This window comes from Nansenia antarctica, assembly GCF_963989245.1.
Source record: "Nansenia antarctica genome assembly, chromosome: 1".
NCBI classification, from domain to species: Eukaryota; Metazoa; Chordata; class Actinopteri; order Argentiniformes; family Microstomatidae; genus Nansenia; species Nansenia antarctica.
In genome coordinates, this window is record NC_137674.1 from 70,979,496 (window position 1) to 70,994,495 (window position 15,000).

General features: G+C 50.9%; 1 protein-coding gene across 2 annotated transcripts in view; it reads left to right on the forward strand.

Moving 5' to 3' along the window:
* furina (furin (paired basic amino acid cleaving enzyme) a) overlaps positions 1 to 15,000 on the forward strand; it is a 118,027-nt gene that overhangs the window by 54,950 nt on the left and 48,077 nt on the right. For both annotated transcript variants that reach the window (XM_080541339.1, XM_080541338.1), the window contains exons 4-6: positions 9,735 to 9,830; positions 13,490 to 13,618; positions 13,733 to 13,809. In XM_080541339.1, coding sequence (XP_080397465.1) covers positions 9,735 to 9,830; positions 13,490 to 13,618; positions 13,733 to 13,809 — 302 coding nt within the window. The remainder of the gene's footprint in view (positions 1 to 9,734; positions 9,831 to 13,489; positions 13,619 to 13,732; positions 13,810 to 15,000) is intronic.

The following is a 15,000-nucleotide window of genomic DNA, read 5'->3' on the forward strand; positions in this document are numbered from 1 at the left end:
CGCACACCTACACCTCACAACTTCACAACTACACAACTACACTTCACAACTACAACTACACAACTACACCTCACAACTACACTTCACAACTACACTTCACAACTACACCTCACAACTACACCTCACAACTACACCTCACAACTACACAACTACAACTACACAACTACACCTCACAACTACACAACTACAACTACACCTCACAACTACACAACTACACCTCACAACTACACAACTACAACTACACAACTACAACTACACAACTACACCTCACAACTACACAACTACAACTACACCTCACAACTACACCTCACAACTACACAACTACACCTCACAACTACACCTCACAACTACACAACTACACCTCACAACTACACAACTACAACTACACAACTACACCTCACAACTACAACTACACAACTACACCTCACAACTACACCTCACAACTACACCTCACAACTACACCTCACAACTACACTTCACAACTACACCTCACAACTACACCTCACAACTACACAACTACACCTCACAACTACACAACTACACCTCACAACTACACCTCACTACTACACTTCACAACTACACTTCACAACTACACCTCACAACTACACTTCACAACTACACTTCACAACTACACTTCACAACTACACCTCACAACTACACCTCACAACTACACAACTACAACTACACAACTACACCTCACAACTACACAACTACACCTCACAACTACACAACTACACCTCACAACTACACAACTACACAACTACACAACTACAACTACACAACTACACCTCACAACTACACAACTACAACTACACAACTACACCTCACAACTACACTTCACAACTACACAACTACACCTCACAACTACACAACTACACAACTACACAACTACACCTCACAACTACACAACTACACCTCACAACTACACAACTACACAACTACACCTCACAACTACACCTCACAACTACACAACTACACAACTACACCTCACAACTACACCTCACAACTACACTTCACAACTACACAACTACACCTCACAACTACACAACTACACAACTACACAACTACACCTCACAACTACACAACTACACCTCACAACTACACAACTACACAACTACACCTCACAACTACACCTCACAACTACACAACTACACAACTACACCTCACAACTACACAACTACACCTCACAACTACTCCTCACAACTACACCTCACAACTACACAACTACACCTCACAACGACACAACTACTCCTCATAACTACACAACTACACAACTACACTTCACAACTACACCTCACAACTGCACCTCACAACTACACAACTACACCTCACAACTACACCTCACAACTACACAACTACAACTACACAACTACACCTCACAACTACACCTCACAACTACACCTCACAACTACACTACACCTCACAACTACACAACTACAACTCACAACTACACCTCACAACTACACCTCACAACTACACAACTACAACTACACCTCACAACTACACAACTACACCTCACAACTACACCTCACTACTACACAACTACACCTCACAACTACACCTCACTACTACACAACTACACCTCACAACTACACCTCACAACTACACAACTACAACTACACAACTACACCTCACAACTACACAACTACAACTACACCTCACAACTACACCTCACAACTACACCTCACTACTACACAACTACACCTCACAACTACACAACTACACCTCACAACTACACAACTACACCTCACTACTACACCTCACAACTACACCTCACAACTACACAACTACACCTCACAACTACACCTCACAACTACACAACTACACCTCACAACTACACAACTACACCTCACTACTACACAACTACACAACTACACCTCACAACTACACAACTTTAACTACACCTCACTACTACACAACTACACCTCACAACTACACCTCACAACTACACAACTACACCTCACAACTACACAACTACAACTACACCTCACAACTACACAACTACACCTCACTATTACACCTCACAACTACACCTCACAACTACACCTCACAACTACACAACTACAACTACACAACTACACCTCACAACTACACCTCACAACTACTCCTCCTAGTCACTCAGCAACGCTCCAGATGGAAACATCAGAGACGAGGTCTGGAACACAAAACCACAGTCTTAACGCCCAGGAAACACACACACACACACACACACACACACACACACTGGAGCTAATGGGGGTGAATGGTGAATGAAGACCATTACCGTCCGCTAACCTCCAGTATAGAAAGACACCTTAAAAGGGCAGCAGGACTGGCTTGGCTTGATGAGGTACCACCATCCTTGAAAAGCTCCAATCACTTCCAGGATGTGTGTGTGTGATGGAATGGACTAACGACTCTGACCCGAGGTCAGCCCATGGTGTGTGTATCAAGGGAGGGAGGGCTACCTCTTACAGTACAGGATCTTCAGGTCCCGTACCAGCAGGCTCCAGAACAGCTTCTTTCACAGAGCTGTCACTCTGATGATCAACCCCCCCCCCCACACACACACACGCACACACACACACACACACACACTCTCTGTTGAACAATACCTCTAACTACCGTACTTGCCATACTGTACCTATCACTATCATGTTTTATATCACTATTTTATTAGATTAGATTAGATTAGATTCAACGGTATTGTCATTGCAAAGTACTAGACAACAAAAGCACTATTTGCACTTCTGGTTAGATGCTGAACTGCATTTCGTTGTCTTGTTCTCTGCAATGACAATAAGTTATAACGTTGAATCTAATCTAACCTCAGCTAATCTGATCTGATATTACCTAGCCTGCCTCCCTCCTGCTGACTGTGAAGAAGCCATGTTTTGGTTTCCCAGCATCCTTAGAGGTCAGTCGGGCAGGAGGCGGCCTGTGTGTGGCCTCGGGGGGGCCTGGAGGGTCTGGGGGGTCTGGGTGATTTGTCTTGAGCAGGTGCATGGTGGGAAAAGCGTTGTGTGGCCCTTGTCTCATTTTACCTCTCTTGCTAGCACTGTGCTGCTGCCCCTCCTACCCCCCCACCCCCTCCCCTCCTACCCCCCCACCCCCTCCCCTCCTACCCCCCCACCCCCTCCCCTCCTACCCCCCCACCCCCCCACGCCACATCTCCTGACGGGATTTCCTTTCTCACTGCCACTCCATTTCCTGTTGTTGAATTCCTTTTCTCCCAGAGCACCTCCGAGGGGAGAGAGAGAGAGAGGGAGGGAGAGAGAGGGAGAGAGAGAGAGAGAGAGTGGGAGGGAGGGAGGGAGAGAGAGAGACAGAGAGAGAGAGAAGCCCCCCCCCCCCCCCCCTCCTTGCTGGACTCAGGGTCAGACCCCCCCGCCCCCCCCACAGCGCTCCAACTTCCAAGACATGGACCCCCCCCCCCCAAAACAAAAGAAGCAATAAACCTCCCGCTCAAACACTCCCGTTACAGAGGTCTAAACCAGGCCGAGGCCTCTGCCAAGTCCCCCCGGCGTGGCTGACAGACACCCCCTCCCCCCCCCATGCTGCTCACCGCCTCCTAATGGTGATGCATGGCCGTAATACGCTCTGGCCGCAGTCAGAGAGAGGGGGGGAGAGAGAGAGAGAGAGAGAGAGAGAGAGAGAGAGAGGGGGAGGAGGAAGAGAGAGAGAGAGAAGGGGAGAGAGAGAGAGGGGGGGAGGAAGAGAGGGGTAGGGAGAGAGAGAGAGAGAGAGAGAGAGAGAGATACTGACCCGCCTGCTCAGTGTCTTTTGGACAGCAGACATTAACCAAAGCCCGCCGCCCCGCGTCTCGTATGTGAATATATGTGGTTCTGTACCGGAGGAGAAAGGCGCTGTCTGATTGCCAGCTTCCGGACCCATTTATAATGGAGATGTAATCAGCCTTTACTGCCCAGGCTCTCTGGTCTGACTCAGTCCTGTCTGTTTAAGAATTCCCGGAGACTCCCTTTGTCAACCCAACCCCCCTGTCTTTTTCAAACATTTGCTTTAATTGTCTGTATTTGCAATGGAAAACGCTTTGAGAGAGTTCCGGGGCGTAATGAATATTTAACACGGCCGCCGTCCGCGAATGCTGGTGAAGGTGATCCGTTTCTGAGATGAACGGCGGTTTAGAACGGGGAAGAAAAAAAATACGTTGTGGCTCCGTTTCTTATTGTGTATATAGGCAAATGGGTTTTAAAACCCATCCATTTAGCTTAGTCTCCTGTCTAATAGGAGGGGGAGAGAGTTTTCACAGTCTTTTCTGGATCTGCATGAGCCTCATTACCGAAGTTCCCGGGGTAGGCTTGTCAGACGAGTCGAGGGGGAGCAGTCATATGGAAAGGATCGGTTTCTCCTAGTGAGGTTGACAACCCGGCTCGCCTAGGCAGTCATGCGCTTACTGAAACTATTTCATCCAAGAGAAAGAGGAGGGGGGGGGGGGATTTAGCCACTTTGGTAGAAGCACTCTGTCATGGATGACCTGTTTTTAATCAATAACCCAGGAGTGACTGACCCCCCCTTTTACTGACTGACTGACTGACTGGGCCTAACAGACTGTTCATTAGCACACCAGAGCCTCTCACATCCCCCTGTTAGAACTGGCTGCCATCTGGAACTCAGTGGTCAGGGTCCCCATCGCAGCCTAGCTAATGCGGGGTACACAGTACACACATAAGGATTTTTTGGCCGGTTTTGGCCCGATTTTCGGATGTCTGAAAACAACAGAAAACGCCCGGTTATCAGATGGCTCTTAACATTTTCCTATAACAGAATCCTGTGGTGTGAGGTGTGTTAAGAGTCACTTCTCTTCAATTGTGCAATCAACTCTCCCGGCAACCTGCTCGGAAAATGGGCGTGGCTGGCAATCGTAAATGTGATCAATACTTCCGACCAGAAACCATAGGGTTGCCAGATTGTTTGGTGAAATTAGCGGTTTTAGACTGTGGTTAGGGTGGAAAATGTCCTTCCCATCTGGCAACCCTGCTCGCCAATCAAGAAGCGTGGGGAACGAGACTAGAGAGTTTGGAGTCTGTCGTAACGAAAATCTTTATGTCTGTGGGGTGCTGAAATGGGGAAATTCGCGCACACCACACACAACACGATCAAAATACTAAAAACAAGAAGGGAAAAGAGCTGGTTTACATAAATAAAGGCTATGTACACTATCTACTATACTATACAAATAAAACACTGTGCTGTACTCTATGCTATGCTATAAATATCCTAACATTTCCTATCTCTGAACCTTATGTACCCGAGGGTTGTCATATTGCACATAGTGTTATTGCACATTCATTTAAAGTGTCGCAGTTTGCAGGTTTGAAATGTTCACAGTTGTGTTTCAGTATTGCACTTGATTACAATCTAGTAGCTGCCATCAAATTGTCTAGATTGTCCAGGGCCTAGAACCTAGGTCTTTGCTGTGTTCAGGGCCTGAATGGCCCTGGGGTAGAAGCTGAGCTTCAGTCTATTTGTCCTTGCGGACATGGTCCTGAACCGCCTGCCCGAGCTCGGGCAGCCGAGCAAAGTGTTCGTACCCAGGGTGGGATGGGTCTCTGGAGATCTTGGAGGCCTTCCTGAGGCAGCGTGTGTTGGCAGCCTAGCTAATGAATGAATGAATGAATGAATGGTCTTTATTGTCATTGATATAGTACAGGTACCAAACAACGATTATTTTTTTATTTTTTTGTGCTAGGGAAAAAACAAAACAAAACTAAAAACTAAAAACAAGAAGGGAAAAGAGCTGGTTTACATAAATAACGGCTATGTACACTATCCACTATACTATACTATACAAATAAAACACTGTGCTGTACTCTATGCTATGCTATACCTATTCTAACATTTCCTATCTCTGAACCTAATGCAGTCTAGCTAATGCAGTCTAGCTAACGCAGTGGCACAATCAAGTATCTGCCCAGCACGTCAACTGCAGTAGGCCTACCGTCCGCATTGCTAGACACCGAACCGACACCCGCACCAACGAATCAGCGATGTTTCGGCGATTCCGGTGAGGTTGACGATATTTCCGGAGAATAATCCCACAGTGACAGGACGCACAGCTAAGCGTAAACACAGTGCCACTCGTCTTGAGTTTGTCTTAACGGGGGGGCTCGTGTTCTGAGGAGGTCCCCCCCCCCCCCGTACGGGCCGGCTAATCTGCATGCGTGCCTGAGCACTCGAGCTGCGATTAAGGGGTCTTGTAGCGCTCCTTGTTAATGTGTTGTTTGCGGGAACGAGGCCAAGACTCGGGGGCGCAGAACAATTACGAGGGTCCGACAGCGCGCCCCCCCTCTCTCTTTCTGTCTCTCTGCTTGAATAACCCAGCGTGAGCGGGTCTGTGGCCAGTACTAAGTCACAGAGTCACAGAGTAAGATGAGATGGCCTGGCCTAAACCTGCCTTTTGTGCTTTGTGATATGATATTTTCTGGGTTTCCAGTTTCCAGTTTTTTTTGCCCATTGTTTATTACAAGCCCCGCCTCCTCTCCCTCCGTTGTTTTGTGGGGAAGACAGCGAGGGTGAAGCAGCAAGGGTGAAGCAGCGAGGGTGAAGCAGCGAGGGTGAGGCAGCGAGGGTGAGGCAGCTGGGTGGAGGTGGAGGAGAGAGGGAACACCCTGCAGCAGACAGGTCCTTATCTCTCTGGCGTTCCATGACTGGGCAGGCTGGATTTAGAGACAAATGGGAATCGTGTTGATTCCTGACAGGAAGCCCATCCATCCTCCCCACCCATGGACTTGTTGGTAATGTAGTTTGATCGGCAGGTATTCTGAAGGCGTCGCCGCCCGGGAGGGGAGGGAGGGAGGGAGGGAGGGAGGGAGAGAGAGAGGTGTAAAGAAGTCAAAACAAACACCTCTGTTTCCTGGACGGTTGAGGGATTTGACCCCGTGTGACACTGACAGGTGAACCGCGTCTCTCATGGTATCTGTCTCTGTCTCTCTCTCCATAGTTCCACTGTCAGTGCTCGTTAGCACCCCGCCCCTAATCCGCTCCTTAATGGGATGTTGTGACCTTGTGAAGCCCCCCCCCCGCCCCCCCCACCCCACTGTGGAAGCATCTGTTCCACTTTGGCTTCGAAATCTCAAACGTGCAAACCGAGCGAGGGCTTTCAACACTGAGTCACGTACAGAAGTCCAGCCCAGACATTTCCTCTGGCTGTCACCCTCCCCAACCCCACCGTGGTCGGGCGTAAAGGGGCGTGTTGTCAGGAGAGGCCAGCAGAAGTAGAAATCGGAGGACGGGTGCTCGTTGTAAAATGCATTGAATGGAATGAGGATCCCATTATACTGGATCACAATAGGAGCCCATCCTCCAATGTCTGCCTGGTTGGGTGGAGGTAGTGGAGGTAGTGGAGGTAGGGGAGGTAGGGGAGGTAGGGGAGGTAGAGGAAGGAGAAAGAGAGGGAGAGGGGGAGAGAGGGCCGCTGTGTTTCCTGGTCGTCCTTCATGCCCGCCTCTGTCCTTGCAGCCGTAGTCTCTCTGTCACACCCCCCCACCCTCCCCACACATACACCCACACGCACACACAGCCAGCCACTACTCTACTACAATACAGTGAAACAGCAGCAGCCCATAGAGGGGGGGGGGGCGAGGCAGGGTTGTTGTTGTCGTCGTCGTGTATGATCTGCCTCGGTCCACACTTTCCTGCGGCACGGCCGCCGGTGCTCCTGGAGAAGAATAGCCTCCCTGCCCTCTCTCCCCTCCCTGCCCTCCCTTTCTCCCCTCTCTCCCCTCCCTCTCTGCCCTCTCTCCCCTCCCTGCACTCCCTCCCCTCCCTGCCCTGCCCTCCCCCTCTCCCCTCCCTCTCTGCCATCTCTCCCCTCCCCTCCCTGCCCTCCCTCTCTCCCCTCCCTCCCTGCCCTCTCTGCCCTCCCTCTCTCCCCTCCCTCCCTGCCCTCTCTGCCCTCCCCTCCCTGCCACCCCTCTCTCCCTGTCCTCCTGTCCTCCCTCCCCTCTCTGCCCTCCCTCTCTCCCTACCCTCACTGCCCTCCCTGTCCTCCCTCCCTTCCCTGCCCTCCCTCCCTGTCCTCCCTGTCCTCCCTCCCCTCTCTGCCCTCCCTCTCTCCCTGCCCTCCCTGTCCTCCCTCCCCTCCCTGCCCTCCCTCCCTGTCCTCCCTCCCCTCTCTGCCCTCCCTCTCTCCCTGCCCTCCCTGTCCTCCCTCCCCTCCCTGTCCTCCCTCCCCTCTCTGCCCTCCCTCTCTCCCTGCCCTCCCTGTCCTCCCTCCCCTCCCTGTCCTCCCTCCCCTCTCTGCCTTCCCTCTCTCCCTGCCCTCTCTGCCCTCCCTCACTTCCCTGCTCTCCCTCCCTGTCCTCCTTGCCCTCCCTCCCCTCCTGGTAACAGTCTTACAGCAGAGCCACCCTACACATGCGGGGTGTGCACTCCACCGTCCGTGAGATGCTCCGTCAGTAGCGGTAATTGAACCCTGCTACGCCACAGAACGGGAACGATGGTTTTGTGCGACAATGAATAGTCCCCCCGGTGTGTTTCGCCGAAGCACTTCAAATGTATCCACTCCTGGCTTATTGTTTTTTATGTCGAGAGTGTGCTGTCCTGTCAAGTGTGAATGTCTTCATTGTACCATTACCGTACTATGAAGCTGAGTGAATGTGTTTTAAGCGTTGAAACCGATCATTTCAGGCACTTTTGTAAGGTGGTAACATTAGGTAACGTGGCACGATAGGCCGTCTGCTCTGTATCACGCTAGTCTCAAGGAGGAGGGCTTCACACGCTTGGCCAAGCAGAGCTGTTAGGCTGCCATTAGCACGGCTAATGTCTGTGGGAGGCAGAGCAGAGGGAGGGAGGGAGGAAAGGAGGAAAGAGAGAGGGGGAGACCAAAGACTGCCACTCTAACTTTGCGTTATGTGTCATCGCGGGGGGTTTGTGTGTACGTGTGTTTCTGTCCACTCTCGCCTGTGTTCATGTGATTTGAGGACTGTGTGTGTGTGTGTGTGTGTGTGTTGTTGTCTGTGCAAGTCGCCTCTGCCCTCATCTAGAGTTTTAATTGGTGTGAGAGTCAGCCTGGTTAGTCAGCCTGGTCAGTCAGCCTGGTCAGTCAGCCTGGTTAGTCAGCCTGGTTAGTCAGCCTGGTTAGTCAGCCTGGTTAGTCAGCCTGGTTAGTCAGCCTGGTTAGTCAGCCTGGTTAGTCAGCCTGGTTAGTCAGCCTGGTCAGTCAGCCTGGTTAGTCAGCCTGGTCAGTCAGCCTGGTTAGTCAGCCTGGTTAGTCAGCCTCTCTAATGAGGAGCTCGTAGAGGAGTTAGTCAGCCTCTCTAACGAGGAGCTCGTAGAGGAGTAAGTCAGCCTCTCTAATGAGGAGCTTGTAGAGGAGCCGCCGCTGTTATCTCTGCTCTCGCCATTATATCTGCACCCAGAAATTGGATTTCTTTTTATACGGCCGAACCTGTGACCCTTGTGTTATCATCAGTCTTGCATACTTTAACACTAATGGCTAACACTCAAATATGTTCGGCGGTATTCATTAAAGTAGACTGGAACTAGTGGAGTGCCGGGTTTCGAACATCACCTCGGAAGTGGGTCGGCTGCTGCTGTTTCTGATTCAGTATGCGTGCGTACGTGTGAATTCCTCCCAATGAGCGGGCCGGCGCCTTACATGGTAGCTTGCCGCCATTGGTGTGTGAATGTGTGTGCGCTATATAAGTACAGACCATTTACCGTGTGTGTGTGTGTGTGTGTGTGTGTGTGTGTGTGCGTGTGCGTGTGTGTGCGTGCGTGTGTGTTCCCCTCAGGTGACGTGGGCGGAGCAGCAGGTGGTGAAGTCAAGGAAGAAGAGGGACACCTTCGAGGAGCCCTCGGACCCCAAGTTCAAGGACCAGTGGTACCTGGTGAGTGGAGGGTCAGGGGTACCTGGTGGTGAGTGGAGGGTCAGTGGTACCTGGTGGTGATATATATAGCACATTTTACAATGACAAAAACAGCCACCGAAAGTGCTTAACAGAAAACACTAGTAAAAGAGAAATAACAGATAAAACTAGACAGGTACAATTCCTGTGGATATTGTGAAGTGTGCTAGTAATTTGTCGTTAAGATAGTTAAAAAGAAGTACATTTCTGTTGTATTAGCTAAGAATCGGTAGAACTGCAGGTTCCAGAATGCCTTGCAGCAAGACGTTATATAAGTTGACAGTTTGTTGTTTTTGAGAAATGCAAATTGTACGACCAGAATTGAAAGTGAATATCTAATAGCTCGTTTTATTGAATTGAAAGTGATCACAAGTGTATGTCAGCAGATTTTTATATAAAGAACCTTTCGCTTGGTAACACCAGTCCTAGCCATCATTTCAGAAGGTAGAAATACTACAGTAGTCACTTTACACTCATGGTTTACACTCTAGAGGTGGCTGTGGCTCAGGAGGTGGAGCGGTGGTTCGATCCCTGGCTCCTCCTGTCCTCGGGCAAGACACTGAACCCCCAAATTGCAAGACACTGAACCCCCAAATTGCTCCCGATGAGCGGGCCGGCGTCTGGCATGGTAGCTTGGCCGCCAACGGTGTGTGAATGTGTGTGCAAACGGGTGGATGAGAGGCTGCTGTAAAAGGCTTTGGAATAAGGCACTATATAAGTACAGTCCGATTGTAGTCACCTGAAACTCCCAGACGACCCCTGTGTCAGTAGGACGTCCAGACCCACTCAGACCACCAGTCCATCAGCGCCGCCCCCTGTCCTATCAGGGACACACTGAGCCATCTCCACCCCCGCTCCTCAGCTCATCACTGCCCCTCCTGCTCTGACTGGATGCACCAGGGTTCTATAGTCTCCTGTTTTTTATTGGAAATGATTTACCCTTTAAGAGCCCCAGCGGAGCGATACCCAATGCTCTGTTTGATCTGCCTGTCCTCCCCCTGACCAGCTGAGTGTCTGTGTGTCTGTCCTCCCTGACCAGCTGAGTGTGTCTGTGTGTCTGTCCTCCCTGACCAGCTGACTCTACTCAACAGGCAGGGCCGTATTCAAACACACAACGGCTCTGTATTTGAAAGAGTGGAACCCAAAAAGAAATAATGTGTACAGGCTAAGGCAGTTCATTTCTGGAAGCCCATTGTATTCCGCCACCCTAGCGCACCGCTCCCCCTAACCAAGGCGGTGAATACTAATCGAGGACATGGAATTGAATTATTAACCGAGTCATTTTTGCGATAGCAACAGATGCACATTTCTGACTTTGAGAAAGGGGGGAGGGGGGGGGGGCCGAGCCTCCGCATCCACGGTCATACCGGTATGATTTAACAAAGTCTCAGTACCTCTTGACTTTGCTTCACCTTTTTAAAAATTATTCCACATAAAGATTCCCCGCCTTCCAGGCGACAGGGGAGTTGATTGTAATTCAGAACAAACAAAAAACGTCACCTCGCTTGTTTCTTCAGAAAAACGCTCACACTGTAACCGAAGCGAATCCAATTTCCCCCCCACTGTCCCCGAGCTGTTGTGGTGGGTGGGGGTGGGGGGGGGGCGTCTCACCCACTGAAGGCTGGCTTCATCACCGATGGTGACTAGCTACCTGGGTCTAATTCCCCTCCGGAGTTCACAGCGCTGTCAGACAATTAGCTCCCTCCCCCACTCCCACTCCCACTGGGCCGGCACACTGATTTACTTAAGTAGGTTACATGGGGGGGGGGCAGGCAGGTGGTGTACAGGTGAACAATTGATGGCCTCGCTCACTGGAGTGTCGCGGGATGGAATGAGCAGCGTGTGCACATGTCAGAAGGCTGCTGTGTTACTAAGGCGTAGCGACACTGTGTAACACGGTTGCCGTGTAGGTGTAAGTCCAGGGTGTCGAGGATGTGCCGATGTACAGTCGTAGTGTGAAACATGCCCTACACATGACCCCCGACGCACCTCCCCCCCCCCCCCCCCCGCCCCGCCCCCCCTGCTGCCTGTCTCCCAGGTGGACCTCGGAGGCAGTATGAATATCGCGGTATTCCCATCTGCCAACAGGCCAGAGTTGACACTGTGTGTGTGTGTGTGTGTGTGTGTGTCATTACGACGATCCTGCCTACTTAGTATGTATGACAGCAGGGCATAACGGCACTGCCCCCTCACAGATAAATGACTGACAAAGCTCAAAGCTCAGTGTGAGATTCCCAATGAATAGCTGAATTTATTCATATGTCGAATTTTCAATACGCTGTAGGAATGGTTAGTTTAAAAGTGGTACGGGGGGGGGAAAAAGGTGTTGAAGAAGTTCAAGGTTTAATGGACTATAAAGTGGAACATTATACTTTTACATTCCTCTTTGTATTCCGTAAATGCTTCAGTAGTGAATGCGCTTTTAGATCACAGAGAGGCTTTTTATATTTGTTAACATCGTAATGGATTGGATTCAGGATAGTTCTTTCCGAAATGCTAAAATGCCTTAGAAGGTAGAAAACTAGTCTTGCCGTCCACCCCCATCAACGTCACACTGAAGGGTTTGGTATCTGAAAAATTTAAGGGCCTGGATATCTGCTGGGAGAGGAAATAGACTTGGGACATGTTTCTGATGAATTGCGTTCAATTTGGGGGGAATAGGTATTTCCTGAACGACTGCCACAACGTGACCCTGGAGCAGTCAGACATGGTATTTGACCGTAGGTCACGTTTAATGTCAAGAGAATAGAAAAAGGGCCCATAGAGCAAACGCTAGCGTCATCCAGTTAGGTGGTTAACTGACAGAGACTCTCAGGGGAGCGTGGCTGGCTGCTGTTAGCTGGCTGCTGTTAGCTCTGATAAGAGAGGCCGGGCTCGGAGCTCTGACTCTGAATGCTGAGTAGAGCTGACAGTCTGTCTGGCTCCACCGACTGTCGTACGCCTCTCGTAGGGATGTTGTCTCTCTCGCTTTGGCGCGCTGTCTGCGTCTGGTGCTCTGGCTGCCCCAGATATGAACAGCTTTCCTTTCGGGGGCCACAGTACCCCAAAACTCATTTCTCATACAGTCAGTATGTGTTTCTGTTAAGAAAGACATGCCAGGGCACTTTCAGGTTTTCAATTTCAGAGTCATGGAAGACGTTAACATTCTACGATTCTTCAGAGGTATTTTTAGACTGTAGTAAGTAACATCCTTGAGGCCAGGCTTTCCAAGTTTGCCAACGACGCATGTAACAACAAGCAACCATTCTACGAGCCTGTGTGCGTGTGTGTGTGTGTGCGTGTGTGCGTGTGCGCGCGCGTGCGCGTGCGTGTGCGTGTGTGTGCGTGTGTATGAGAAGTTGCAAGCCCTTTCTCCCATCACTCTCATCGTCTCCCATCGTCTCGATCGGCTAATCCAAAATGTCTCATAGGGGGAGGTAGAGGAAGGAGAAAGAGAGAGAGAGGGGGAGGGAGAGGGGGAGAGAGGGCCGCTGTGTTTCCTGGTCGTCCTTCATGCCCGCCTCTGTCCTTGCAGCCGTAGTCTCTCTGTCACACCCCCCCATTCCAAAGGGGGAGTGAGAACCAAAGTGGTTTGGACGTACGGCTAGACGCCAGACTAGACTGTTAAGTAACAGGACTGGTTCTCTCCTTCTCCTCCTCAGTACAACGGGAACCAGCGGGACCTGAACGCCAGAGGGGCCTGGGAGCAGGGCTACACCGGGAAGGGAGTGGTGGTGTCCATCTTGGATGACGGGATCGAGAAGAACCACCCAGACCTGGCTCTGAACTACGTAAGTGTCCACCAGCACAGGGTCTGTCCCTCCCTCCCTTGTCTCCTTACAGGCCCCCGGCTCCGTCAGTGTGTCTGACCATGCTGTCTGTCTGTCTGTCTGTCTGTCCTGTAGGACCCAGACGCCAGCTACGACGTGAACGACGGGGACCCGGACCCTCAGCCGCGGTACACACAGCTCAACGACAACAGGTAAGGTCCGGGGGCAGAGGATGCCGTGCACATGAAAGAGGAGGAGGAGGAGGGATGGGTTAATATGTGACGCGGTCTGGTCAACTGGTCCGCAAGTCGGCATCCGATTTAATGTTCAGACTTTTCTTTCGAGAAATGTGAATATATTTCTGCATTGTTGAAAATCATTTACATTTTTGGCATTTAGCAGACGCCTTATTCCAAAAGCGACTTACAACCGATACATTTTACTAAGTAAGTGCATCATCAATCAACCAGTCGTAGCAGGAAAAGTAATCTAGCTCAGACCAGCGGCCATTGGCAGTCGTCGCGCTAGAAGAAGAAAGTTATTTTAATTTATGTTTTTTTTTATTATTTTTTTTATAGTAGACACTGAATAGACAGTACAAGCGGGTAGTAGAAATCTCAGGAGAAACAGTAGGGGGAAAGCCGGTGTCTCTGGAGACACAGTGCAGGGGGGTAAATGGACTGCACTTATATAGCGCCTTTTTGCTGCTCCAAAGCCCTTTCCAATGGCTTCGCATTCACCCATTCACACACACATTCACACACCAATGGCGGCAAGCTGCCATGCAAGGCGCCTCAGGAGGAGCAGTTAAGGTGTAACCTGAAGAGATGGGTCTTCAGTCTCCGACGGAAGATGGGTAGTGACTCTGCAGTTCTGACAGCCGTGGGAAGCTCTTTCCACCAGTGGGGAGCCAATGTAGTGAAGAGACAAGACCGCGCAGCGTGACTGCCACGTTGGCGTAGAGGTGGTGGGGCCAGTCGGCCAGCAGAGATGGAGGAGCGGAGTGAACGGGCTGAAGTTTGGGGGGTGACCATTGCTTGCAGGTAGGCTGGGGTTGTCCCCTTTGCTGCCCTGTAGGTGAGCACCAGGGTCTTGAATCTGATGCGAGCTGCTATCGAGAGCCAGTGAAGGGTGCGAAGGAGGGGGCTAAGGTGAGAGAATTTGGGGAGGTTATATACCAGAAGGGCGGCAGCATTCTGCATGAGCTGCAGAGGTCTGATGGCGGAGGCGGGGGGCCCGGCCAGGAGTGCGTCGCAGTAGTCAAGGCGGGAGATGACCAGTGACTGGGTCAATAGTTGCGCTGCTTCTCTGGTGAGGAATGGTTGTGTCCTTCTGATGTTGTAGAGGAATAATCTGCAGGAGTGTGCTGTCGCTGCGATGTTCTCTGCACAGGACAGGCGGTT